This window comes from Neomonachus schauinslandi, chromosome 12 (genome assembly GCF_002201575.2).
Source record: "Neomonachus schauinslandi chromosome 12, ASM220157v2, whole genome shotgun sequence".
NCBI lineage: Eukaryota > Metazoa > Chordata > Mammalia > Carnivora > Phocidae > Neomonachus > Neomonachus schauinslandi.
In genome coordinates this window covers 91,703,566-91,731,303 of record NC_058414.1, presented here as the reverse complement: position 1 = coordinate 91,731,303, position 27,738 = coordinate 91,703,566, and the positions used below count along the sequence as shown (strand labels likewise).

General features: G+C 44.6%; 1 protein-coding gene across 1 annotated transcript in view; it reads right to left on the bottom strand.

Moving 5' to 3' along the window:
- The window catches only part of TBXAS1 (thromboxane A synthase 1), a 149,966-nt gene extending 123,607 nt beyond the window's left edge, over window positions 1-26,359 (bottom strand). Inside the window, exon 1 of the mRNA XM_021692857.1 lies at window positions 26,107-26,359. Coding sequence (XP_021548532.1) covers window positions 26,107-26,198 — 92 coding nt within the window. The 5' untranslated portion in view covers window positions 26,199-26,359. The remainder of the gene's footprint in view (window positions 1-26,106) is intronic.
- Between the last annotated feature and the right edge of the window lie 1,379 nt (window positions 26,360-27,738).

The following is a 27,738-nucleotide window of genomic DNA, read 5'->3' as shown; positions in this document are numbered from 1 at the left end:
TCTTTGGCTAGTGGGAGCATGTATAAGTTTGCTCCTGAGTATTTTTTTTTTTAAAGATTTTTTATTTATTTATTTGACAGAGAGAGACATAGCGAGAGTAGGAACACAAGCAGGGGGAGTGGGAGAGGGAGAAGCAGGCTTCCTGCGGAGCAGGGAGCCCGATGTGGGACTCGATCCCAGGACCCTGGGATCATGACCTGAGCCGAAGGCAGACGCTTAACGACTGAGCCACGCAGGCGCCCGCTCCTGAGTATTTTTGATAGAATGTCTTTCTTGCTTTCTGAAATGACAAGATATTCCAGGTTCATTTGCATTTCTTGCCCCAGACCTAGATTAGCCACTTTCCCAAGAAGCCATGGTTCTGTTTAGTGGAAAGTGATATCTAGGGATCATTAGAGGAGAAAGACTTTTCACTGTACTTCTTGGTGATACTTCATGATACCATTTTTTTTAAAAGATTTTATTTATTTATTTGAGACAGAGAGAATGAGAGAGAGAGAGCACATGAGAGGGGGAAGGGTCAGAGGCAGAAGCAGGCTCCCTGCCGAGCAGGGAGCCCGATGCGGGACTCGATCCAGGGACTCCAGGATCATGACCTGAGCCGAAGGCAGTCGCTTAACCAACTGAGCCACCCAGGCGCCCCATGATACCATTTTGATACTTCAATCACATGGATACCTAGTCAAAAACTTAAACAGATCTTGAAACGTTTTAATTGAATCCTCTGTAATTAGTGTTATTTTAAATGTATAGTGGTACTTTAAATAAAAGATCAATATGGTGAATCCTATCAGGATTCCTTCAGTGAAGGAATTTTTCCACCTCACACCAGTCAGAATGGCTAAAATGAGCAAGTCAGGAAATGACAGATGTTGGCAAAGATGCGGAGAAAGGGGAATCCTCTTATACTTTTGGTGGGAATGCAAGCTGGTGCAACCACTCTGGAAAACAGTATGGAGGTTCCTCAAAAAGTTGAAAATAGAGCTACCCTATGACCCAGCAATTGCGCTACAAGGCATCTACCCCAAAGATACAAATGTAGTGATCCGAAGGGGCACCTGCTCCCCAATGTTTATAGCAGCAATCTCCACAATAGTACAGTAGTCAAACTATGGAAGGAGCCCAGATGTCCATTGACAGATGAATGGATAAAGAAGATGTGGTATATATAAATAATGGAATACTACTCAGCCATCAAAAAAATGAAATCTTGCCATTTGCAATGTTGTGGATGGAACTAGAGGGTATTATGCTAAGTGAAATAAGTCAATCAGAAAAAGAGAATTATCATATAATCTCACTGATACGTGGCATTTAAGAAGCAAAACAGGATCATAGGGGAAGGGAGGGAAAAATAACACAAGACAAAATCAGAGAGGGAGACAAACCATAAGAGACTCTTAATCATAGGAAATGAACTGAGGATTGCTGGAGGGGAGGCAGTGGGGGGGGTGGAGTAACTGCGTGATGGGCATTAAGGAGGGCACCTGATGTAATGAGCACTGGGTATTATATGAGACTAAGGAATTGAACTCTACCTCTGAAACTAATAATAATATAAATAAAATAAATAAATAATAAATAAAAATAAAATAAAATAAGTGAAGGAAATTTTTAAAGTAAGCTTTCCCAGCTGTATTAGTTTGCTGTTGTTGCTATGACAAATAACCACAAAGTTAATGGTTTAAAACAAAACAATGTATCATCTTACAGTTCTGGAGGTCAGCAGTCCAAAACCAATCTTGCTAGTCTAAAGTTAAGATGTCAACAGGGCCCATTCTTTCTGTCCAGGGGAATATTGGTTCTTTGCTTCCTTGGCTGATGGCCACATCACTCCAATCTCTACTTTCAGTAACCACATTAACTTCTCTGATTCTCACTCGTCCTGCATCCCTCTCATAAGGGCCCTTGTGATTACATTTAGGGCCCACGCAGGGAATTCAGAACACCTTCCCCATCTCAAGAGCCTTAATCACATCCTCAGAGTCCCTTTTGCCATCTACAGTGGCATTCACAGGTTCCAGGGATTAGGACATGGACGTCTTTGGGAGTCATTATTCAGTTACCACACCACCTTATATTGTGTATACATCCTGACTTTATTTTGGAGTGTGCCTGAAAAGGGGAAATGTCTGTGTGGGGACTATGAGATCATCAGGGCTTCCTGTTTAGAGAGAACTGGGCGGTACAGCTGCTTGGGGATGGGGCAGAGGCAAGCTCAAAGCTCATGTGACACTCAGCCTCTGCCTCAGGCATCACTGAATTAGGCTTTGCTGGCCCTACCACCTCAACAGCCAACAGATAAATATTTTAAAGAAAATGCTACAATTTTTTTTTAACAAAGAATAAGTCATCCAGTTGATGACTATTAGAGCACACAGAGCTAACTTTTCCATTTTTATCCCAACTTTTCAGAACAGGAGAGTCAATTGAGTCAATAAATCTCAATCGGCATGAAGACATTAATCTTCTAAATTCAGTCATTTGTATAACATGTTTACAATTTTTGTCATAGCTGCAAATTTCCTCTGCTATTACTTGCTTCCCGATTTCCTTTAAATAAGCTTAAATGCATTTATTTAAAATTGCATAATAATGTAAAATATAATAATAATTTTATTTAAAAGGAAACTTTATGTTGTGACCATAAATGAAAACCATTACCACTTCCATAAAGAAAAAGTAATGGTAAAAATCAACACCTTAGCAGGGAAAACTTTTGAAGTCTGTGAACCCCCTAGAAGGATTGTCATGCCACGGACGGTCCATAGGCCACTGCTGGAAAGATCCGGCTCTCGAGGATGGTCCAAGCAGGTCACATTTTTTTAATGTGCTCTGTCAAGTTTGCCCCAACTCAGCTGATAGCTTAACAGCACGGCCAGAGGATGCTGAAGCCCATTTCTCAGGGCACACATGCGGAATTAGAGGGAATGAATATCATCGTCCTGTATTTCCCTTTCTCAGAACCGAAGAGAGCTGGTCTGCTTCTGCCATTGCATTTCTTCTAAACTATGATAGTAGTTTACCCTCCCGAAGGGGAGAGGTCCTCGTAGCGAAGTGCTGTATCACTGTTAGGGCTAATGTGAACTGACATGCTACAAATGAAGAGTATCACTGGGTCGACACACATTCACTGCATGTCTCATAGCAGACCCGGTGCTGGGTGCCAGGGAGGCTGCAGGGACGTGGCAGTTACAGCCTAGTGGACCAGACAGACTTCAGTGGCTCATGACAAGCAGTTAATTAAGCATTTATGTTCTGATCCTCACAGCGAAGAAGCACCCCGTGCCAGCTGAAACGTACGCTTTGTTATTTTGATAACTTTAGAGCGCCTCCTCTGTCTGACTACTGGATGGTATTTGTCGAAGCTGAAAACAAATGACAAGCAGTCATTATGCTTATTACTTCCCCTCAAGGCTAGTTTTCAGACAACAGGGCCCTCCAAAGAGGACCAGTCTCTGGAAAACCATTAAACTGAGGACAGAGGAGTCAAAGCTGGAGAAGGCGTGGGAAGAGAGTGCTGCTTTGGAAGGGCTGGTCAACCAGGAGGTCCGGGAGCGGGGAGCACAGGGGGAGCATTGAGGGGGTCCTGCTTTCTCAGGCTTTCCGATGCCCATCCTGCCCCAAGAAAACCAACTGGCAGGGACTAGTCGGCACCTCTGGGGCTGAGGCGGCAAAGGGCAGGGAGTCGGGGTTGGCAGTCAGGAAGGGAGGGGCTCAGTGAAGCCACCTCAGCTTCTGTTCCACGATTGTCCCCCAGGCCACGCGGGTGGCCACGGAGAGATTCTGGGAGCGGGCCTTGCCCTTCTGGGCGCCAGCAAGAATTAAGGAGAATGATGAGGTAGCGCAGAGAAGTTTCACAAGATGAAAACACACACAACCTAGCTTTCTGTTTTAAAAATAGTGCAAAACAATTGAATTATGTCATAAAACCAGTTCAGTGACTGATATTTATTAAACATATCCAGATTTTTTTTTTTAAGTGTTGGTTATTTGACTGAATTTAACTGGTCTGAGCCCCCCCCCACACACACACACGAGAAAAAAACAATGACATATATAAATGCAGGCATAAAATCTTCCCCTCAAACTTCTCTTCCAGTGTGGAGAAGGAAAAAAAAAAGACTAATGGCTTAATGCGTTTAAAAAATATTTATAGTAAATAATTTTAAACAAAACATTTAAATTTATTATGACATATTTAAATTTATAAATTTTAAATACAGAGCGCTTCACATATAACTTCATATGTTTACACATTTGAAAATGAAATGCTGCCTCCTGTATTTGGGCCTTGAATTCCTTATGTGTCAGGGGATCGTAGGCCCAGACGTGGCGTCCTACAAAAGCCCCTGCCTCATCCTGCTTCACCCAGAAGCTGGAGGATATATGGCTCTTGAGAGAGAAAAAAAAGCAAGCCCCCCACATTTCTTCCAAACTCCCGTCATGAAAGAATTTTGCTCCTGGGAACTCACGTCTTCTGAGTGGCCCTCCTGCTGAGTTCTGCAGACCCGGCCACAAGAATGAGGTTCTCATCAGAGAGACACAGGCAGCTTCTAGATCTAGAGACACAAGTCACCCGAGATGATGTATTTTTGCAGAGGCGGAAAAAGAACTCTTGCTCCTCATGGACAGGTAAGGGTCCAGCCAGAGCCCAGAGTTTATTTTTATCTCTCCATCTGCCAATTAGGAGACTGGGCCTCACTGTTAATTGTGCTCTCAAGGTAATGGCTTGTTTAAGTAATTGATGATGTTTGTCCTCACTAGGGAATCTTAGCACATCAAAAGATGTTGAGAAAGCCAAAATTCACCTAGAGTCTGAATTAATCACTTTGTCAAGCACAACAAAGGCTGTCTTGCTTTGCTAATAATCCCAAATGAGGTAGCAACCCTCAGTTAAATAAGGAAACTGTGGTGTCTTTAATTAATATTTCAAAGCGCTCAGACTGGCTTTTTTTACTCACTTTATGTTTATGAGAATGGGGTGAAATGCATGCAGAGCAGGAAGAGTGAGGCCTGGCCTCACTGGCTTCTTAGAAAAGGATCTGGGGGCTTTCGTTAACCGCAGGGTCAGTGTGTGGGGCTGAGCCTGGGTCAGAGGAAGTCAGTCCCAGTGTCTCCCTCCGAACGCTGCCCTGTGGCCTCAGCACTTCCTCCTGCCCAGGCTTGGCTTCTGGGGTGCCACTGAACACCTCCCCCTTCCCCCCAGATCAGCTGCTTCGGCCTCTCTGGGCTCACCTCAACCCAGCTGCCCTTCAGTCTGCCCTCTGGCCAACTTTCCGACCTCAAAATGGCTCTCTCCACCTGAAGCTCAAGCTTCCCCAGCCTCCCCACAGGCCCCACTGCCTTTTGCCTCATCTCCTTCTCCCCCTACCTCCCAGAGCCCCAGACCAGCCCAGGTCCAGCCCTGGCATCCAGTCACACTGCAGCCCCAACTCAAGATCATGCAGGCCAAGATCAGAGCCCCGAGATCCTGCAGGTCCAGAATGGGAGGCTGGACCCATTGCTGGGTTGGCCTGATCCCAGCTGCACAGCCATCTTTAAAAGAACGGAGACACCCCCAAGGCTACTTGTAAGCCAATGAGCAGGGTGAGGGGATGGGGTCCAGAAGCCCCCCCCCCCCCCGGGCCAGTTCAGCAATCCCTACAGAGCGTAGATACCATACAAAGGATGAGTAAGACATCCTAGCCCCCAGAGAGTATATCCTATGGAAAACAAATGGGGGAATGGGGAATTTCCCTTGGACTCGGGGAAGCCCTGATAACTAACAGCCTTCCAAGTACTTCTTATCTTACCTAATAACTCCCCAATTAGAATCCTCAGTGTCATGTTTGACTCTTTCCATCAATCTTCATCTGCAATCAATCCTCAAGTACTGTCAGTTCTGCTTTCAAAACATCTCGGGCGTGTTCTCTTTTCTTCTAACTGGCACTGCCCTATTTCAGCCCTCATTTTCTCCCTAGGGCATGGGCTCTTCATTCATGTCCTGACCTGGCCTCCCAGCCTCTGGTTTCTCCCTTCATCCAACAATCTGCCGTCCACACCAGTGCCGGAAGAATCTTGCTAATGCGCAAATCTGACCATGTTGTGGCCCAGTTCAGAATTCTCTGTTGGCTCCCTGTCAAGACACACTCAACTCCTTTATCTGGCACATAGGGCCTTGGATGATCAGGCCCTGGCCTGACTCTTCAGTGCCACTCCAACTGGTCTCTTCTCCCCTGCCTTTAGACTCCAGCAATCTTGCATGACTTAGAACATTTCTAGTTATGCTGACTTGTTTTACCCTTCTAGGCTTTTCCCCATGCTCTTCTTCAGGGCCAGGGCTAAGATGACACAAGTTAGGGATCTAGGGTGCAACATTTAAGGAGGCACTCACTCTCATGGATGTGCGAGCCTGAGAGTGAGTGCCTTCTTAAATCTTGTGTCCCAGAGGCCTGCTTACCTCACCCTGGTCCCAGCACACTCTTCCCTGCCTGGTGTGTCTGCCCTCTTTCTCCAATTGGAAAGTCCTGATCATTCTCCAGGTTTCTGCCAGAGGGCTAGATCCTCCAGGAGCCGGCCCAGACTGTCCTCGGCACACAGAAACATTCTCCTTGGCCACCAGCTCCCTAATGCGGAAGGAATGCAAATGAAGAGCAGGAAAGCTCCGTGTATTGTTTGTAGGAATATAATCCTGTCTAAGTTCATTATTTACTGTACCTGGTTCTGTTTCCATCATGTGGGCTTAGTCATCTGTAGTTAATCCTTTTGTTTTTATGAAGTCCTTAAAGAACCCTTTAGATGTTGTTGAGAGAGACATCTGCCTTGGGTGAACCCTAACAATTAAATGAGAGCCCAGAGAGGACAGAGGGGGCTACTCTTGTCTCTGTGTCCTGCATAATTGTAGCGAACACTTACAGAATGTTTCTTGCGAGCCAGGAGCTGGTCTAAGTGTTTCACACATGTTAACTCATTTATTCCTCTCCACACTCTGTGCAGTTGGTGTTATTATGATCCTTTTCGTTTTGGAGGTGTGAAAACTGAGGCTCAGAATGATTAAATAATTCACCTAAGGTCACACAGCTAGTAAGTAGCTGAGCTGTCTGGTTCTGGAGTCTGTGCTCTTAGCCAGCAGCCTCTACTGTCTCTCCTTTTATGTTTGCGGAGCAGCCGATTGCCTACAACCCAACCCATCTACCAGATGGGAGATGCAGAGAGTGGGTTAAGGACTCTGAGACCCCTGTGAAAAGGCAGATGCCATTCACAGGACTCCGTTATCCCCCAGGATCAAATCAATCGATCAGACTGGCCACTGAGTCAGCAGAGCCACAAGACTTGAAATAAGGACAGGTGAGTTCGATGAAGCCTGGCCTGTGCAGGGTAGATGAGTTGTTTCTTTGGCCAGCCGAATTTCAATATCTCTAAGTAGCCAAGGTTGGTACGCAGGGGCATTGCGTAATGGTGCACAGAATGATTCTGTTCTTTTGTATCTTGCCTAGTAGGCATTCAAAAAATATCTGCCAATTGTATTTGAGGTTATGTCTTCATAAACCCAGCCAATATTGCCATCTTTCTATTGAACTGTGACCTGCCCAATAGCCTGGAACAGGCCAGGGAAACCCAGTTCTGTCTCCCAGCTTAGCAGATGGCTTAAAATGCTTAGGCAATCGAAATTTCAAAAGGATACTGTGAGTGTTTCAAAATATTTATAATCCTATTGCATCTTGTTTGTTACTGTAATCCCCAAATCTCTGCATTGACCTAACTCTTAGCAAGTTGACCCTGTGGCCTTTGCTCATCTCCTAGCTACAGTGATCAACCGCAGGACCAACTGGAAACTGTATGGAAAAGGTCAAAAGGCAATAATAGCTCCAGTCTAAGATCGCTGAGAGTCCTGATGCCCTTTGCTCATCAGTGTGGTTGGTTCCGGCGTTTATGCCTCTGGGCCCTGGTTCAGATGTGCAGACCTACAGAACCAGCCTGACCTTCCCCATGGTCGACCCATCTGGGTTTGGCCTCTTGCCTGCCTCCTGCACCTTACTATCTCTTGTATAATTACTGCCTCCTGCCCTAGCCTTGGCTCATCCTGGCCGTTCTTAGCTCATCATTTGTACTAGCCATTTATTGCTGTGTAACAAATCACTCCAAAACCTAAGTGGCTTAAAACAACAAATATTTATTATCTCACACAGACTCTGTGTGACCATCAAGAATCTGGGAGTGGGCTCCCCCAGTGGCGTTGGCTCAGGGTCTCCCATTAGGTTACAGTCAAGCTGTCCACTGAGGCAGCAGTGGTCTAAGGCTTGCCTGGGCCTGGAGAATCTGCTTCCGTGCTCACTTATGTAGCTGTTGGCAGGCTTCACCACACGGGCCTCTCTGTAGGGCTCTTCAATGGGACATCTGACTCCCCCCTAAACAAGCAGTCTAAGGGAGGAAGGGAGAGCCCAAGATAGCAGCCTCAATCTTTTACAACCTAATCTGGAAAGTGATAGATCGTCACCTCGGCTGTATTTTATTGGTCATATGGCTGACCCTGATAGAGTGGGGGAGGGGACTATGCAAGGCTTTGAAAACTGGGGGAACAGGGATCATTAGGGGCCATATTGGGAGCTGGCTACCACATCTGCCCTTGCCCCAGTGTGAGCCAGTTTAATTAAGGTACATCCTTCTTCCAAAGTTTCACCTTGGGTTTTTCAAGCTGGTTACTGTGTTTGTAAAGGCTGTCTGTAAGCTGTTCCTTCCTATGATGAGGTACTGAAACAAGATTTGGTTGTTCTATTCTTCATTCCATAAAGATATGGTTAGTATTGCCTCTGTGCTGGGCACTGGGCCAGATGCCCTTGTACCTCACCAAGAGAATACATAGGACCTTCTTGGTTTTTACTGAAGAGTAAAATCAAGGGAAATTTCCAGCTAAGGAGGATGAAAATGGATGTAGAGCCATCAGAAAGACATGGCTAATGATAGCGAACATCTCCTAAACTCTTGCTATGGGTCAGGCACTGTACCAAATGCTTTGTAAACACTGTGCCCTTTCCTCTCCATCCACATCTTTCTTATGTCCACCATGTAGATGGGGAAACTGAAGCTTAGAGGCTGGCCCCAGGGGCACAGCCCAGGCCTGGTCTGACTGACGGAAGGGCCTGGCCTCCAGCCAGGCCTCTGATGGGTCTGCTCTGGCTCAGCAAGGCCGATGAGAAAAAGGAGACTATAAGAGTCTCCTAGGAACAAAAGAAAAGCACCCCAAACTGAAGGATTATAACCAAAGAAATGTATTTGCTTGCCATTCTGGAGGCCGGAGTCTGACATCAAGGTGTCAGCAGGGCCATGCTCTCTGAGGCTCTAGAAAAGGACCCTTCCTTGCTCTTCCTAGCTTCTGGGGTTGCTGGCAATCCCTAGAGTCCTTGGCTTGCAGCCACGTCCCTCCAACCCTGCCTCTGTTGTCACATGGCATCCCCCCTGTGTGTCTGTGACCTCAGATCATCTTTGCTTTGCCTGTGTCTGCCTCCAGTGTCCCTCTTCTTATAAGCATGTCACTCATGGATTAGGGCCCACTGGAATCCACTGTGACCTCATCTGAACTTGCTTGCATCTGCAAAGACCCTATTTCCAACTAAGGCCACATGCTGAGGTCCCCGGTGGACATGAATTTTGGGGGGACACTACTCAACCCAGGGCAAAGACCATCAGAGCTGTGAGCAGCCCTGAAAAAAAACCTGAAGGGAGTAACCCGGTATGTGTGGATTGGTGGGGAGGGGTCTTCCTGGCCACTCTGGGGACAGAAAAGAGGAGACAGAAAGAAACTGACCCTAATGAAAGAAGACGCTAATTCAAAAACAATTTTTTCCCAGCTCATTCTGAACGCTAGGCTTTGTTGTTTGCCTGCTGGGGTGTGGGGGCTCTTTTGGTATTTTTTTTAAAGATTTGTTTATTTATTAGAGAGAGAGAGACAGAGAGGATGCAAGTGGGGGGAGGGGCAGAGGGAAAGGGGACGCAGACTCCCTGCTGAGCAGGGAGCCCCCATGGCAGCTGATCTCATGACATTGAGATCATGACCTGAGCCGAAACCAACTGTCCGATGCTTAACCAACTGAGCCACGCAGGCACCCTGGCTCTTTTCGTATTTATCATTATGTGAACTCATCTATGTTTAGTTGTTTTATTCAGCACGCCCGGTTTATAGGGAAAAAGAAAATGAAATCTTGTGGCTGCTTTTGGATTGCAAGAGCAGGCCCCTGTTCAGATCTGCCAGCAACTTTGTAGAGGACAGTGTAAACAAGTATATGACAGGGAGGAGCATGGAAGTGAGTTAAAAGTCTCTTTTTGTTTTTGAAAACCTAAGTGAAATTCACCCTGTATAACAGGCCCTGTGATACTGGGATACGCCCTTTCATCTTATAACCACCAGCCAGCACTAAAGGGTAGTTTCTTGAAGGGCAAGAGATAATCCTAAAACATATATATATTTTTAATAACACAGTAGGCCTTAACACCCATGAGAATATTTAAAACAATTCTGGAGCTATTTATGTTTTCAGCCATAGCCATTTCTTGGCATAACAGCATCCATAAATTTACTGCCCAGTGTAGAACAATAAATTTATCCTGAACAATCCAGCTCACAATCTACAAGGATGTCCCCTGGTTGTAATATATTTCAGGATAGGGTGGACACACTTGGTTTTCTGCTCTCAGGCTTTTTCGGGTCTTCTGGACTTCAGCAATGCCTCCCTTCCATCCTGCTTTTCCAGACAGGAGTTGGATCCTCGAGGGGTCAGCTACTCCCTTTCCCGCCTCATGGATGTCCTGAATCAATATTTGCTCTTCTCAGAGTATGCTCCAGTACTGTCATCAGTCAGCCCCTGGCCTCCATTGCTTATTCAGCTAGAAATTCCCGGGCACATCCCCGGGCTCAGTTCAGGTCCACCTGAGCTCCTCCCCTGAGCTCGTGACCCCACGTTAGTACTCTTGGTGCTCACTCGTCACCCCACAGCCAAGACCTGCTGAGATCCTCCTTGTCAGTGTCTCAGCTGCCAAATTCCCCATCAATGCCCGTTCTTTTTTTCAGCGATCACTGTTTTCATTTACAGTAAAAATCCAGGTGTCTAATAGCTTTAAGGTTTTGTTAGTTGGTTCTTTGATTGTTTATATTTTTGTTTTTATTTTGTTTTGTCACTCATGGCCTCCTTCTGCTTTGCAAGAGATCAGAACCCAGATGTGAAATCTTGGAGCATATGGTAGATTGAATCATTGCTTGCAATTCTTCATGCCCTCCCTGTATCAAAATTCTATATCATCGCCCTTTATTTGATGACTTTCAAGTACCTCCCATTATGGTGGGTGGAGTCTTCTTTTCCCCACCCCCATCCCATGAATGTTACGCTTGGGCATGTCACTTGCCTTGTCCAAAGAAATATGGGCAGAAGTGACGTTAAACCACTTCCAGGCTGAGGCCTCAAGAGACATTATTTCCTCTGGTATCTTTTGCATTTTTGTGATCTGTCAGGAATAGAGCTTTTTCCCCAAATATCCTCTTCAACCTGGGCCCCATTACAAACACATATGAAGCAGATCTGAACCCCATCCACAGCCTAGAGTAGAACTACCCCCGCAAACCCACAGACTGTGAGAAAAATAAGTAACATTGTTTGCCAATGAGTTTAGGGTGATTTGTTACACAACATTGCAGCGGTAGCTAATACAGGTCAATTCACTTGACTTCTCTGCACATTCATTTCCTCATCTGTAAAATGAGGCCATTGGATTATAATCAAGATACTCTACCTCTTTTCTACACCTATGCTACTGAGGTCTCTGGAACACACCCAACAGTAATAGAGATTAAACATACCAGAGTCAAATATTACAAATCACTAAAGAAAGAGAAGGATGGGGAGATGTTAATTCCATTTAGGAGTGGCCTCGGAGAGAGTCATTTCAGTGGGGCTGAAGGGTAAATGGGAGATGAGAATGTAAGAAAGTGAGGGATCCCCTTTCTGGCCTCTTGGCTGGAAAGAGAAGGATGAGCGAAATGGCAGCTGACTGGAGCACACAGACAAAGAAGAGGTGGTTAGTTGATTAGTTGGTGGGCTGGCTGGCTTATGTGGATGTTTTAAGATGAGAGGGATTAGGGGCGCCTGGGTGGCTCAGTCGTTAAGCGTCTGCCTTCGGCTCAGGTCATGATCCCAGGGTCCTGGGATTGAGCCCCACATCGGGCTCCCTGCTCAGCGGGAAGCCTGCTTCTCCCTCTCCCACTCCCCCTGCTTGTGCTCCTGCTCTCGCTGTCTCTGTCTCTGTCAAATAAATAAATAAAATCTTAAAAAAAAAAAAGATGAGAGGGATTAGAATCTTCAAAGGAATATTTACGCTGTCATAGTGAAGGAGTAATGAAAGTAAGGGCTGAGACAGGAGTATGCAGGAAACGAAAGGTCTGGTCTATGAGAGAGAGTAGAGGAAGGCTTCCCGGGATTTATGTACTGATTTGATATACCTCATTTACACTTCCAGTTCTCAAACCCATGGGCGAGGAATGTGTCAACCAATGAAACAGTGACCAAATGGCAAAGAGAATTGTGCAGTTACGGTTCAAATTGGAGGAGAAATGTAAATTTTGTCATAGGAAAATTTTACATTTTTCTGGAAAGTGAACTGGGTTTAAAGTGTGATTTATAAAGCACTTTTCAAGAAATAGATTTTCCTCTCTTTTTAAACACCTACAACTAAGAGGTACACACTGCCATCAATAGGCTAATAATAATATATGTGGATGTAAGATTTATCAATCACAATGTACTCCTACTCCCTCTTAAGGAGACAAGAGAAGGATGTTTCTGTCTCTACTTCATCATTGGAAACTGAAGCTCAGGAAGGCAGCTGACATCTCAGACCTTCTTCTTGAATGAAAAGTCCATCTCCTCTCCATTGCCCTCCTTCCCAGTTGCTCCTAAGCCTGCTGCATTTTCTGGCTCCTGTCCCCACCACTCCATCAGTGGCCATCTCCAACAGCACCTAAGACTTCTTAGTCGCTAAATCCAACAAGTATTTTGCAACCTCATCATATAAGCCCAAGATTATTCAAAACAAGGCCCCTTGTTTGAAATACAGCTCTCCTCACTTCTTACTTCAATGCATTCCTGAAGAGCATGGGAGAATTCCGAATGGTGTTAAAATTAATTAATAATGACTGAGCTTGAAAACAAAATCGTGAGCTATCTCACCCAGATCTACATAATTATTGTTGAGTATAAGCCTGCAGCGATCAGATAATAACTAGCTATCACTTATCGAACGTTACTGGGCCTGGCCAGTCTACTCCATGTCTTAACTCATTGACTCTTCCAAACACACTAGGAGGCAAGCACGGTTACGGTCCCTAGTTTATAAATGGGGACACTGAGATGCAGAGACCTTACCAACTTGCTTAAGTTTGCAAGGCTAGCCAGGGTTTGAATCCAGGCAATCTGGTTCCAAAGCTCACGCTCTGGACCATTGCACAAGTGCAGAAAGGCAGCCAAAAGTGAAGTGAGTTTTAGTGAGTTTTCAAAGACAGTGTTGAAGAACCGACACACTGCTCAAGTGCTTGAGGGTCCTTGGCTTTCCCAGATGGGTGCCGCGGTCACCTTTGCACGGTGATTTTGTTTAGCAACCCTTCCCTTATCAATAGTGCAGAGATGAACTTCACCCACACCCCAGGCTTGCCTGAATTATAAAGAGAGAATGTTTTACCAAGATCCAGAGTTCAGGTCAATGACATTTTGTTATATAACAAATGAGAGTGGTAGCTGGTTGCAGTGGTACGCAGCCAGAAATGAATGGAAATTCTCCATGATAATATTCCTGGCAGCAAAGAACAACTAGCACGTATTGGGAGTCCCCATATGCCAAACCCATGCCACACAGAATTCTCTATATATTATCTCCCAATTCGGTTTGGCGCAACAAGAAATTGAGTGCCTATTTACCCAATAGAAGTGTACTAAGTGACCCAGGGACAATGCTGGGCACTTGAGATGGAAGGTGTGTAAGGCCAAGTCCTGCCTTTGGGGAGCTCACCTTAGATAAGTGGAAAGAAAGCGAGAGAAGGGACCAGATGCAGCAGGGCCAGGAGCACAGGGAATGCAGAGGCTCTCACCTGAACCAACGTGGGGAGGGTACCCCAATAGAGGGAAGGAAATGGGTGGTAAACAGCATGGAGTCTGGAAGGAACTGTGAGCACCAGAGAGGAGAGTGTCAGGCGAGAAGCAGTGGGAGCTGAACATGCAGAGGGGGAAGGGACCAGGTCAGAGAGGGGGCTGGGGTGGTGGCAGGCCAGGGAGACTTCATTCCCTAGGCGGGAGGGCACCATGGAAGGGTTTTCTGCAGAACAATGGTGAGCTCCTGTGGTGTGATTCTGGCTACAGAGTTGCAGGACAAAGTGGAGGGACACAGGCAGGAGGCAGGGAAACCAGTTGGGAGGCCATTTCCAGCCAAGGGATGCTCTTGAAATCCTGGCCTACAGTAGTAAAAGAGCAGAGAGGGAGGAAAGAACAATTCAAGGACCACTTAGGAAACAAGACTGGCAAGAATGCGGATGGGCTGGCCGTTAGGGGTGAGTGAGAGCTGGCCTAGGTGGCCAGGTGGCAAGGTGCCATACGCCGAGAGGCAGGGACTCTCAGCCCTCTCTTATTAATGAGGAAACTAGCAAGGATGGAGCAACTTTTTCTGGTGGAAAAAGTGTATCTGTCCTAAACTGTAAAGGCCTAGCTGATTTCCGTGGTACCATATGTCTCCTGAGAATTTCCCAGTTACCTTCCTTTATCATCCCTTTTGTCATGAGATGATGCTCCCAATTTTGGTCACTCTCTGTTTACGAGTAGAGTTCAAACCCCGAAATGTATAAACTGACTATGCTTTACAATGCTTATAGCCTGGGTTCCCCAGATGCCTATTGATTTGCGAAGGTAGGAAGAGGGCACATGAGATATTTTCAACATTTCAAAGAGTCTAATGTAAATCGTGCAGTTACTGACAATAAGCAGTGGGAGGTTAACGAAAATGTCAAGTTTCATTGCTTTGGAGTGGAATTATAACTTGGTACGCTAATGCTGGTTATCTCATTGATCAGCTATTCTCATTGGCAGAACTTCTATCATTGTCTTAGAATGATTAAAATGGGAAAATCAATCAATCGTTACTTAAATATGCATTGTTATTTAGACAATGGGACCTATGGGGAAATAATATAAACAGTGGACGTTGGTAAAGAGTTTAGATAGCATTGCTTCAAACTGTGGGGATTAGTGTTCAATAGAACAGTGAAAGATGAGGTGTTTGTCCTTTGATGCCTCTCTTCTGAGGGCTGGATGCCTCCTGTCCCCCTACACTATTGTCAGGGTACCCCGCTCAGACCCCAAGAGCTCTATGATCCCCCATATGTCACCTCTACATGGCTGTGTCCTGTATTCTGTCCTATCCTCTGCTTTCGCTTCAGAGCCCTGCTCTTCAATTTCTCGTGTGACAATTACTTCATCTATCTGCATTCATGAGATTGTGAGCCACTGCACATCAATGAGGGAGAACCAGCACACTGCCTTGAAAACCTTCAGCATTCAATGAGCATGTGAACTAAGAGGTCATTTATTCACTCTTTCAGTGAGCCATGTGCAAGGCATTCTGCTAGGTGTTGGGAACACGGGGCCACTAGCATGCAAGCAAGTCAGAGGGAGATTGATCGTGCCATCCCCGGTGCTCACATGCCCACACGTGCATCTCTGTGACCCGAGGCATGGTGACGGTCATTAACGTTTATTGAGCAGCTACTGTGCACAAGGCACTCACTGGCTTAAGATTCAGCCCTGCGCTCAGGGGCTTAGAGTCAGGCTAGGAAGATAGGACACATGCATACACAATAAGATAATGCGGTAAATGCCAAGATGGCTATAGACACAGGGGGGCGCTACGGAAGTTCAAGGTGGGCAGGGCTCCTGAGGGCTGGCTTGGTTAAGGTCACCTTCAAGAAGAATGACATTTGGCACGGTTTGGAAGGATGGCTAGGATTTAAGCAGAGAGAAGAGGACATTCAGACAGCAGGGACTGTGATGAGTGAACAAGAGTAGAGAGAAGAACGGGCATATTGTGTGCAGGCAGGAGGGAAATGTGGGAGAGGATATGAGGGCACCTTTGGGTTGACATGTGGGGGCAGAGGCTGGTTTTCGTGCACAGCCCTGGCTCTCCCCAGGGTGTCTATGAGTGGTGCTCAGAAAAGAGGGTTTTGGTTGAAGTCACTATTTGTTGAGGTTGACTTTGCATTCAGGGCATCTCTGACACCTTTTTTCCAGACACTTTTGAGCAAAGAAAGGGCCGTCCTCCTTCTGGGACCATGTTCAGGAATTGCTGTCTGTTAAGGTGAAACCTAAGACATACCTTTGCAAGGACATATGGAAGTTGAGGATGGCCCGGCAGTGTGGCCCCGTGCCAGACTCTGCCAGGAGACCAAAGACAGCCAAGAGCCCAGGGCTCCGGCATCTCCCCACGCAGCCAACACTCCACCCCAGAGAAATTGTGCAATATCACATATTTCTGGCAAACCAGGAATGAGGTGGCTCTTAATAACAGAAGCACCAATGCACAGCAGCATGAACAACTGTCCCCTGTTCCTTCTCTCCCCAAAGTTCTGTCCCCATGTTCAGATATACATTATACATATAAATCCCTGCAATACTGCTCAGGTTCCTAAAGACAGGACACTTACCCTCAGTGGCAAATGGCAGCCTATGAAGATGGCTGTTATTATGCATCCAGGGGTGGAGGGAAGGGTTCATTCAGTAACTTTATTTCTGGAAGAGCCACTGTTCTCCCAGGGCAAGCAGCACCAAGCATATACTCAAGCACCGCAGTAAGGCGCTAACATTAATCTGAGTATTTGCTTTGTCTATAGAATGAATGAGATTCTTCTTTCATCTCTGCCCAAAGAGTAGATGCTACAAGAAGTCTGAACTCCTCGCAAGATAAAAGGAAGTATGACCACAAGTATTAAGATTATTGCTGTTGTTTTCTTTAAAACAAAACAAACCAAAAAGCTAAGAACAATGCATATGCCCCATGAATGTGGCCCCTCCACAGAATCCCCGGGCTTCCTGGTTCAAAAACCTCTCGAGTGAACAACAAGAAGCCTTATTGTTTTATAATCACATTTTATTTTGAGTCAAAAATAATATTGCCCAATCTAATCACTTACCCGCCAAAATTTGGACTGTTTTAAAAAAAATCAATCCAGGGCGCCTGGGTGGCTCAGTTGGTTAAGCGACTGCCTTCGGCTCAGGTCATGATCCTCGAGTCCCTGGATCGAGTCCCGCATCGGGCTCCCTGCTCGGCAGGGAGTCTGCTTCTCCCTCTGACCCTCCCCCGTCTCATGAGCTTGCTCTCTCTCATTCTCTCTCTCTCAAATAAATAAATAAAATCTTTAAAAAAAAAAAATCAATCCACTCTCAAAAAGATAACAATTGGTTGCCTTGAGGCTGTCAAAAGACTGCTTCTAGACACCAAGAACCACTCCTAAAGAAAAGTGCTAAGAAGGCGTTTTCTGATAGTTGCATATCTGCAGCAAAGGTTTAACCTATCAGGAAAATGCCTCTGAGGGTCATAAAATTCATTTGGCTGTCTAAGTTCTGGTGCGTATGCTAAAATAATCAGTCACGTTACTTTATAGTCACGCCTCGTACTCTCGTTCTGGAAAATCAATAAAGTGAGGGGAAGGCTAGGGATATTGTGTATAACTATTTAAAAGAGAGAATACAAAAAAATAATATTCTGTGAAAATGGTCCTTGAGGAAGCACAGACCTAGTTTTCCTAAGCAGGTTCAATTTTATCTCCAAGCTCATCACTGAGTTATTAAACCAAAGTGCCCATCATATCCTAAACAAAAAGTACAAAAAATTAAAAAGAGAAATAGCACGCATCCTTCTCTAGACGCTCTGGGGCACTGGAAATTGTCCATGGCCTTTAAGATGTATTTCTAAAATGTGTCCATTATTCACACCCTTAATGTTTTGTTCCACCAAATGTTACAAACCCTGACATTGTGACACTTCCTCCCTCGAAATTTTCTCCCTCCTTTCCTCTGCCATGTAAATTCTTCCTTATATTTCCCGCCCCGGCCCCAGACCCTTCTGCTTCCCAAAGCCACCTCTGATAAGCTGGCGACCCAGAAAGTCTGAGGAGCGATGGCCGGAAGGCAAGAATAGAGTCGTGCAGGAAGCCATAATGAGGCCCCAAAAAGCTGCTTTGTGAGAGTGTTTTCCGGCTCCTGGGACACTGTCTCCTCTCCCCTGGCACTACTGCTGAGGATGAGTAGGGTGTCCGGGCAGAAGACGGAGCAGTTCCTAGTGGACCACTTGAATTTCATCTGACTTGCTTTTCACCAGCAGTGGCTGGTTCCGTACAGACTGGCCCCTGCACAGAGTCTAGATCCAGAAGGCACTCAGTGGTCACGTGGGCCAAGCACCCACACCATGCAAGAAGTGCTTTGGTGGCATTCCTGGTGGATGTGGAGGGATGCTCACCACCTCCCAGGGCAGCATTCCTGCCATTGTCAGACAGCTGGGGTTATTCGTTTACTTCAACATTGAACTGGAACCAGCCTGCACATTGGCCCTCCTTTACCCTCTAGACTCCACACCCTCTGTGCCCTGAAGTAACCATCATCAACCCTGGAGCCTCAAAGCTTGCAAAAGGATCTTCCGCATGTTTTATTCCTCTGTTCAGCAGCCCCTCTGTTTCCACCAGGCTACGCAGCTGCCTGACCACCACCAACACATCTGACCACTCTTTTCAAGGGAATGTCTCAGCTGGTTGAGATCGCCCTTCTCACTATGTCCATACACTGCATTTCTTAATCCAGTAAGCTCAGGAAAAACTGGGTTAAATGAAGTTAAACAGATTTCTTTACTGAAGAACATTATGGACCTTTGATATGCTATTTATCTCTAAGAAGGCTTGCCTTCTACTTAATGTCCCAAACATTTTTAGGAACAGAACTTGGGAAATGGTGGCCAAACTGATCTTCAAATACCCTCATTCTGCAGCTAGATACCTCTCCCTCTCCTTCTGATTATACCAGGGAACACCTATGTGGCTTCCTTGCTCTGACAAACTCAAGATGTCTCAGCTGGGCTCTATACCAGCCCAGTGGTGTTTGCTTTTTTTTTTTTTTTTTTTTTAGCTTATTGAGGTATGACTGACAAATGAAAATTGTATATATTTAATGTATACAACTTGGGGTGTTTGAGATAAGTATACCTTGTATAATGATTACCATAATTAAGCTAACTAACATATCCATCACCTCACATAGTTACCATTTGTGGGGGTGAGAACACTTAAGATTACCCTCTTAGCAAATTTCACATATTCGACATTACTACTAACTACAGTTACCACGCTGTACATTAGATCTCTAGAACTTGTTCATCTTATAACTGAAGGTTTGTATCCTCTGACCGACATCTCCCCATGCCCCCCACTCTCCAGCCCCTGGCAACCACCATTCTACTCACTACTTCCATGAGTCAACTCTTTAGATTCCACATCTATGTGAGATCATGCCATATTTGTCTTTCTGTGCCTGGCTTATTTCATGTAGCATAATGCCCTCCAAGTTCATCCACATTCTCATAAACGGTGGGTTTCCTTCTTTTTTTAAAGCTGAATAATATAGTATTGTCCATATAGACCCACAATTTATCCATTCATGGACAATAACATTTAAATTGTTTCCATCTTTTGGCTATTGTGAATAATGCTGCAACAAACACAGGAGTGCAGATGTCCTTTCAAGATGCTAATTTCATTTCCTTTGGATATATACTCAGGAGTGGGAGTGCTGGATCATGTGGTAGTTCTATTTTTAGTTTTTTGAGGAACTTCCCTACTATTTTCATAGTGGCTGCACCAATGTATGTTCCTACCAACAGTGCATGAGAGCTCCCTTTTCTCCACATCCTTGCCAACTCTTGTCATCTCTTATCTTCTTGATGATCATCATTTAACAAGTGTGAGGTGATTGCTCTTGGCTTGGCTTTGCATTTCCGTGATAATTAGTGATGTTAATCACTTTTTCCTATACCTGTTAACCATTAGTATGTCTTCCCTGAAAAAACGTCTCTTGGGGCACCTGGGTGGCTCAGTTGTTGTCTGCCTTTGGCTCAGGTCATGATCCCAGGCTCCTGGGATTGAGCCCTACATCGGGCTCCCTGCTCCACGGGAAGCCTGCTTCTCCCTCTCCCATTCCCCCTGCTTGTGTTCCCTCTCTCGCTGTGTCTCTCTCTCTGTCAAATAAATAAATAAAATCTTTTTAAAAAAAAAAAGTCTCTTGCGTTCCTTTGACCATTTTTTGATTGGGTTATTTTGGTTTGGTTTTGTTGCCATTGAGTTGTGTGAGTTTCTTATATATTTTGGATATTAACCCTTTCTAAGATATACTGTTTGCAAATATTTTCATCCATTCTGTAGGTTGTCTTTTCACTTTGTTGATTGTTTTCCTTGTTGTGCAAAAGCTTTTTAGTTGGATGTGGTCTTACTTGTTTATTTCTGCTTTTGTTGCTTTTGCTTTTAGTATCATATCCAAAAAAATCATTGCCAAGACCCATATCAAAAGGCTATCCCCTATGTTTTCTTTTAGGAGTGTTACAGTGTCAGGTATTACATTTAAGTTGTTAATCCATTTTGAGCTATTTTTTGCATATGATATAAGGGTCCAGTTTCATTCTTTTGCATGTTATTATCCACTTTCCCCAACATCGTTTATTGAAGAGACTATCCATTTTTCATTGTGTTTTTGGTTCCTTCGTCAAAAATTAATTGACCATAGATGCATGAGTTTATTTCTGGATGTTTTATTCTATTCTATTGGTCTATATGTCTGTTTTTAGGCAGAACCATACCATTTTGACTACAATAGCTTTGTCATATAGTTTGAAATCCAGAAGTGTGATGCTTCCAGCTTTGTTCTTCTTTCTCAAGATTGCTTTTGTGGCTCCATAAAAATGTCAGGATTTTTTTCCTATTTCTATGGAAAATGCTATTGGAATTTTGATAGGGATTACATTGAATCTATAGATTACTCTGGGTTGCAGGGACATTTTAACAATATTAATTCTTCTGATCCATGAACACAGGCTATCTTTCCATTTATTCGTATCTTTTTCAGTTTCTTTCATCAATGTCATAATTTGCAGTGTACAGATCTTTTACCTGCATGGTTAAATTTATTCCTAAGTATTTTATTCTTTTTGATGCTATTGTAACTGGGATTGTTTTCTTTATTTCTTTTCACATAGTTTGTTCCTGGTATAAAGCAATGTAACTGATTTTTGTATGTTTGATTTCATATTCTGCAACTTTATGGAATTCATTTATTAGCTCTAGCAGCTTTTTAATGGAGTCTTTAGCATTTTCTATACACAAGATCATGTCATCTACAAACAGTTTTACTTTCTTCTTTCCAATTTGGATGCCTATTATTTCTTTTTCTTGCCTAATTGCTCTGGCTAGGACTTCTGGCTTTATATTGAATAGCGGTGGTGAGAGTGGGCATCCTTGTCTTACTCTGATCCTAGAGAAAAAGTTTTCATCTTTTCACTGTCAAGTATAAAGTTATCTGTGGGCTTGTCATATACAGTCTTTATCATATTGAGTTATATTCCTTTTATATCTAATCCATTGAGAATTTTTATCAGGAAAGGAAGTTGAATTTTGTCAAGTGCTTTTTCTGCATCTATTGAGATGATTGTATGGTTTTTTGCTCCATTCTATTAGTGCGGTGTATCATGTTGAGTGATTGGTGGATATTAAGCCTTCCTTGCCTCCCAGAGAGCAATGGTTTCTTTTGAATATAGTTTAGGACTAGATTATCTAGACTGCTAGACATGGTCTGGGCTTAGAATTAGTCCTCCTGTACATAAAGCAAGCTCTCTGAGAAAGACACTTCCAGGTACAGTGATTTTCATTATAGTCATAAGTCTTAATAATCACCAGTAACACTTTATTGGTCTTAACCAATCTTAGCCTGGTCTTAGAATGAGACTTGATCAGAGCCCTAAAGCAGCCTGATTCCTATTTTAACAACCAGTTGATTCATACCCTCTGAGTCTTAGGCTCCTGACCTTTCAATGCAGCCTGGCATTAAAAGCCCTTGCATCTTTCCAAGATAGCAGTTCTCAACTTCCAGTGTATTCATATATTTACCTTCTTTGACTGTTTAGCTACTTAATGGAGTACTTTTTGCACTGCCTCATTAGCCAAGAAGTTTTCCCATTAATCCAAATTCCCCTTGTACATTCTACTCTATTGGTAGAAATAATGAGATTATAGTCCTAAAAATGCCACACCCAAAGCATAAAACTGGTTTCCTCTTCACTAGTAGAGAAGAGCAATTTCCCCCTCTTTTTAATAAAGTTTCTCTCTTTTTTTATTTTGTATTTTTTGCTCAGTAATTCATACTCATGAAAGAAATGTGGAAGCTGTTGAAAGACTAAAAAAAAGAAATAAAAATCATCCGTAATCCCACCAAGGAAGAAAAACCACTGTTAATATTTGGGCCACTTCCTTATACTCTTTTAAAGAATCAAGCAATCTTTGCCAATAGGAATCCAGCTGCCAAGTATTAGGTGTGCTTGAAAGTTTAAATACACTAGAAGTTAAGGTTGCCTCTAGCAATATTGAGTTCATACAATTTATTTCTTGTACATCAAATCTCTTCCAGAAGTAAGACTTTCAAACAGTTTTACCCAGAAAAATGAGCTTTGAAAATGTCTTGCCATGTGTGTTAATCACCTTTGTATGCGCTTCACGTACTTCTGGCTAATATGTTCTATATGCCTGCTCCATCTCCAGCCCCGGTGGAGCAGCTCTGATCTGATACCCCATCAACGGTAGATTTAAATAAGTGTTGTTGAAAATTGTGTCAAATGCACCTTGAGGAAAACTATTGCAAGATGCTATGCCTATTTTATAATGGTCTCTTTTTAAATGAAATTGACTCTTTTGTCTTCTTCTTTCCAAATTCACATATACACGTCCTAATTCAGAAGCCTTTATTAAATACACGTCATGGTCTCTTCTACAAGGTGGCTGGGGCTACAGAAACAGCAAGCCTGAAACAATTTAAAAAGGGGTCACCGAGTTGGTACAAACTGAAAACACAACAGGCTTTTAGGAAAAGGGGTGACTCGAGTAGGCACAACTGTTAAGATCTGTACTGGTCTGTGAAGGATAAGAGAAGAACCAGCAAGAAAAATACCAGCAGAGATCAGAGGCTGGAATTAGCCTTCAGCTAACATTTACTATGCACCAATGCCACATGCTGGGCATTGGGATGGTGGGGGTTGGTGAGAGATATGATAAAAGCAGCACTGAGTGGGGGCTCGTAAGTGCCCTAGACAAACAGGAGAAGCTTCCATGAGGAGATGCCCCTGAGCTGAGCACTGAAGGAAAGAGAAGAGGAAGGGAATTGCAAGCATGGAAGGGCAAAGAAAGGACGCATGCAGCAACATGACCACTTTCAGAACAGGATATGGGGGAAGGATGGGGGAGAGGAGTCTGCCGAAAGAGGCAGGAGCCAAACCCTAAGTCCTGGGTGCTCGGCTGATGAATGTGTACTTCTCACCTTTACCCCCATTAAACCAAATGCTAGAAGGACATCTGTGCCATGGATAGAGATTTCTGGAATTGCCATGAGACATGAGACTTCACCCCTCCCTGGCAGGAACTCTCAGGCCAGGTGAGGAGGCAAGAAGCAGTCCTCCTAATTTTACTTTCTCAGAGTTTAGGCTCTCCATGACAATCTTACCTGGCCCAATGGCCAAGATGACTCTCAAAGGAAAGACAAAGGAATTTGAATGGTGAGGACATGCCGCCCTCCACAGTTTCTTCTTAGGAGCAAGATGGCTGTGGGGATCTGTCCACCTCCAGCTTCCCCTGAGCACCCCTCTCTCTCCCACAAGTCCTCTCAAAAGAATGAAGCAGGAGGGGAGGCCCAACCTCATTCAAGCAGGAGTCTGTTGCTCAGAGGCTACCTAGAGCCTTGCCTGGAAGAGGAGGGTTGAGAGCCCGAGAATGGTTACCTTGAGCTGGATCAAGGGATAGACCCAGGAGCTCCAGAGCCACGGCCACAGCCGCCGTCTTCTGCTGCCTGCTCTCCTTCAGCATGGTTCCCTCCAGACACCATGCTTACCCCAGAGCCTCCACGTATCCCCCTGCCTTGGGCATCTGATCCCGACCTCCTGTTTCCTGACCTTGTACCAGAAAGCCTCCGCTCCATGCCTGGCATACAGTAACAGATCAACAAATACTTTTGAGATAACAAATGGAAGTCAGCTTTCACTTCCTATTTACCACCTCTGCTTCATGCCTTCATCTAATCTCTGTGTCTTTGACCCAGGTTACTAATATGGCCCTGGGAGTGGATTACAGATGCACAGCTGCCTTGCTGAATGGTGCGGTGTTATTGTTGGCTACTTCCTGATCTACACTGATTATAACCATCCAGTCAGGACACATGCCCCTTTCCACAACCAGAGCAACATTAGCGTATGTCATTCATTCATTCGTTCGTTCATCAAACATTTATCGAGGCCATGCTATAAGTCAGGCACTGGGCTGGGAGCTGAGAACACAGAAATGAAAAAACAAAACAAAACAAAGACAGAAACATGTAGAGAAGTGTCTAATGCCAACATTAATGCTGTGAAACGGTCTGGAGGATTCAGGTGGGACACACTTTGAGAACCATGGTCAGAGCATAGCTATCGATGGGAAAATAGATTCATAACCATATGAAGAAATTTAAAATATACCTGAAGCACTAAAGACTTATTTTCCTCTGCAGTTAGCTTACACAGATGGCAGTTAATGATGGTGGCTGCCATCTACTGAGCACCTACTATGTGTAGGCACTGCGGTGTGTACATCCCTGAGCATAGGAACACTTTGAGATGGGTGAATGGGGTGGGGCAGGGAAGAGAGCTACCCATGGCTCCTGGTTTTGTATATGGCTGGTTTCAAGGCAAGATAAGCTATACTGAGAAAAGTTCAAAAGATAATTAAACCAGTTACAAAGCAAAAACAGCAATGGGACTGAAGTGGAGTTTCAGAGCCAATTTCCAAGAAGTCATTTCATCATCATAGAACATCAAATGTGAACTCCATTTTCAGCTATACAAATTCCAAAAGAATAATACCTCACATTTGCATAATGCTTGATGCTTTTCAAAGTGCTTTCCCAGTTATTAATCTAGGGGAGGATTTATTACCACCGGAAACATAAATTGAAATTCTGTTCAAACTCGAGTTCTCCATTAATTTTTCCACTTTCCCCTCAAAAACTGGAGCCACATAAATCCAGGTGCTTTGGATCGAGTGGGTGACTATAGTAAGTTTAACCAGCCAGGTGAATATGCATAAATGGAGCATCTTGTGGGCCCTTCCATCTACAGACACAGGCCTTGGGCAGAGCCAAACTTTGAAAAGCCTCCTGTGGAATTAACCAGATAACAGGGAGCTACTCTCAGTTCAAATCTGAGATCCTTTCAAGGTCTCATGCACTCCGTTCATCAGAATCCATTCCTTTCTATCAAATAGCAGAAAACTAGGAAATTAGTTCCACCACTTTGTCCTTAAACCTACAGAAATCCCTGCCAGTGGCCTCCTGCAAAGTGGCCCACGATGCCAGACAGCTCCTACGTCCTTCTTGTTTTTAATGTCATATGAACCAAGAGGCTGAATCCACAGTACATCCACCACGGGGAGCGGATCTCAGAAAAGCGAGGTGAGAAGATACGACACGTACGAGGAAATAACTTCTCCCCAAACCTTTCCAATATTTTTCTTTTTCCATCTTTCAAACTTAATTATGTGTAGCGTTCTCAGTCACTGAATCACCAGCCTTTCCTGACACCTCGATCTCATGCATTTTAGCAAAAGATTAACCTGGCTGTTTGCTTTTAATTCTGAAGCTGTGTTAATACTCAACTCCCTCTAGATTAGAAGAGAAGAAAAACACACTCCCACATCCCCCACCCTGGCTCCAGCGAAGCTCCAGGGCTGCTGTTACCGGCAATGTCACGGTCATGGGAACTTGCTGGCTGACTTACCATTTCAGGAAAGCCAAGAGGATCACTGAGAGGGCCACTGTCAGCATGGGGCCATTCACTTCCAGTTTGAGAAACCCCAAGAAGACTTCCATTGTTCCTCAGAGTCTCTAGAAGGGCGATCCTCCAGAGGAAAGAGGGAGGCTGATCCCCCTGCTGTTACAGGGACCACGATCCGCAGATGGAAGAAGGATCAGGCAACCAAGACCACAACACGTCAAGTGGGTCCCCAAAATGTGCTCTCCGTCAGAGTGTCTCCTTATAAAGAGGAAGGAAGGGAGGGAAAAAACACAGGGTTTCAACGTAAGGCAATGAATCAGCAACTTTATTTTCTTGAGGACTGCACTGTCAATAAACATTTATGTTAACTTCCCAGGGAATTAGCAGAAGGACTGGTCCCATGTTTGCTGAGACACTAAATAGTTGCAACCATAGATTTCTACTCCAACCAGTAGTCTTTGGAGAAAGACTCCCCTTCAAAAAAATAAATTCATAATTCAATGAAGATATGGGGTCCGGAGACTCTGAATGTCCCAGAAAAAATTGGGGTCAGATACCAGCCTGATGGAAAATGCTGGTGGCACTGAGGACATCCATCCCACAAAGTTCATTGGTTCCTGGGGTCTGAGGGCTCCTTGGTGACTGGCCGATGGAATAGACCAAAGATCTTGCCTTGCGTCAGCATTCTCATCATGGGTTGGAGGATTTCTCCCATGTCTAAAAGTGCGTCCGCAGGCTCATGCATGGGTCCTTTGTTCCAGCTCTGAGCTTATCTGACTGAAGTAGACTGAATCATTTTTTGCTTATTAGCGTATTACACTTTTAGTAATAGGGAGGATGTATCAGAGAGTGAGTCATTCACTCATCATGATATTCATCCATTCATGCAATATATATGGGGGACCAGGCTCTGTGCTGAGTTGACAGTGTTTGAAAAATAGAAGTTGTACCAGGCTCTGGGAAATGTCTCGGGGGAGAGAAGGACAATAAACAGGTAGACAAATAAATAAGTGATTGCAAGTTGAGAGACGTACTGTGAAGGTCACAGACACAGGGCTAGGACTAAGAACGGGGGAGACCCACTAAGGGAGTGCAGCAGGGGAAATCTGTCTGGAAAGGGAAAGCTTGAAGCTGAGATTCTCTGTTGAAGAGAAGTCCATCATGTAAAGAGCCATGGGCCAAAAGGGTGACACAGACAGAGGCTCTAAGGTGGGAAAGAATTCCTGTGGTGGGAACTGGAAAGAGGCCAGTCCTACTGGAGTAGAGTGGACCAGCTTGGGGAGGCCTCTCTTCCCTAAGAGAGGGATACCGTCACCAGAGGCTAGACAGCACAAAACCACAGTGAGAGGCGTGGGCTTCATTTTACGTTCCACTTAGGGTTTTAACATGCTCGTATTTATGCTTGGTAAAAGCATTCTGGCTGTGCGTGGAGAATTTGTTGGAAAGGAGCAAGAGGAAGAGTAGGGATGCCACTTAGAAGACTATTCATTTGTCCCAAGATGAGCCTGCTCGGATGGAGCAGGGATGGAAGTAGAAGGAAATAGATGAATTTGAAAGATATTTAGGAGTAGACCACAGAATTTCCCAGTGGATGGAATGTGACAGGGAAGGGGAAGGAGGAAACAAGTCTGACTC